Genomic DNA, 1,539 nt, shown 5'->3' with positions numbered 1-1,539 from the left:
GGTGCCCCCTGTTAGAGCCAACATAAGAAGATGAAAGGAAAGTTCTATTAGAATGTAGCAATTCACAGACAAAGAAGATGGGCTGCAACAAGCTCTGAATTACTGGAAGAAAGAAAAATATTAGTGATTAACCTGATAAAGAAAAAACATGATTGAGTCACAGTCTGTAAGTGACAGGTAGTCAATATTTAACAGTCTAATGGCCCACATACTGTACAACCTCTGAGGTTGGGATCACATAGAATAGCACCATTATGCCGTAAAACATTTTATTTCTTGGAAAGAAATCCTGGGCTGGAAGAATTGATTCTCATTAAAGAATAGTGTTCCATATATTATTTTTGTCTTTTCTTTTAAGTGATGCTGAATCAAACTTCAGTCACTGAATTTCTCCTTCTGGGGGTAACAGATATCCAAGAACTGTGGCCTTTACTCTTTGTCGTTTTCCTTGCAATTTATTTTGTCAATGTGGCTGGGAATGGAACCATTCTGATGATTGTCATCTCTGATCCAAGACTCCATTCACCTATGTATTTCTTCCTGGGAAATCTTTCATGTCTAGATATCTGCTACTCCACGGTGACACTGCCAAAGATGCTGGGGAACTTCCTCTCTACACACAAAGCAATTTCTTTTCTGGGATGCATAAGTCAGCTTCATTTCTTCCATTTCCTGGGCAGCACAGAGTCCATGTTGTTGGCTGTGATGGCCTTTGACCGCTTTGTGGCTATCTGCAAACCACTTCATTACACTGTCATCATGAATCATCAGCTCTGTACCCAGATGGCTATCACTATCTGGATCATTGGCTTTTTCCATGCCCTGTTGCACTCCGTGATGACCTCTCACTTGAACTTCTGTGGTTCTAACCATGTTCATCACTTCTTCTGTGATGTTAAGCCACTGCTGGCTTTGGCCTGTGGGAAGATTGAGTTCAACCAGTGGCTGCTCAATACTGTCACAGGGATGATTGCTATGGGTTCATTCTTTCTAACACTTCTCTCCTATTTCTATATCATCACCCACCTCTTCTGCAAGACCCATTCTTGCAGCACGCTTCACAAAGCACTGTCCACTTGTGCCTCCCACTTCATGGTAGTTATTCTTTTCTTTGCTCCTGTTGTCTTTACCTACATTCGTCCTGCTTCAGGCAGCTCCATGGACCAGGACCGGATCATTGCCATCATGTACAGTGTGGTCACACCTGTGCTAAATCCATTGATCTACTCTTTGAGGAACAAGGACGTGAAGAGGGCCTTGAGTAGGATGATCAGAAGGAGGCTCTGACTTGAAGAAATCTAGAGAACTCTTCTGAGGCATAAATAAGTAGGCAATGAGAAACTTTAAATGTGAAATTATACTACTTCTCAAATTGTTTACAATATTTATGACAGAAGGAACTGGATAAATGAAAATTAAATGGGAATGCTCAGTCTAGTTGTATTAAACAATACATTCATAGGTAATATAAAGACAGCTTGAACAAATGGGACCCTATCTGTGAAACTCTAATTCTGAATTTGTTTTTGAGATGTCAAC

The 1,539-nt window shown here is 40.6% G+C and overlaps 1 protein-coding gene across 1 annotated transcript; it reads left to right on the top strand.

Moving 5' to 3' along the window:
- Positions 1-360: 360 nt before the first annotated feature.
- LOC106843499 (olfactory receptor 12D1-like) lies at positions 361-1,287 on the top strand. Its single transcript, XM_014860533.1, has one exon. It carries the CDS (start codon positions 361-363, stop codon positions 1,285-1,287), a length of 927 nt encoding a protein of 308 aa, XP_014716019.1.
- Positions 1,288-1,539: the final 252 nt, after the last annotated feature.

This window comes from Equus asinus, chromosome 8 (assembly GCF_041296235.1).
Source record: "Equus asinus isolate D_3611 breed Donkey chromosome 8, EquAss-T2T_v2, whole genome shotgun sequence".
Classification (NCBI taxonomy): domain Eukaryota; kingdom Metazoa; phylum Chordata; class Mammalia; order Perissodactyla; family Equidae; genus Equus; species Equus asinus.
The sequence above is the reverse complement of the archived record's forward strand: the minus strand, read 5'-3'. Positions and strand labels throughout refer to the sequence as shown.

Bases quoted from the DNA above. Each gene is read 5' to 3' on its own strand.
- LOC106843499 (XM_014860533.1), top strand. From the start codon at position 361: ATGCTGAATCAAACTTCAGTCACTGAATTTCTCCTTCTGGGGGTAACA.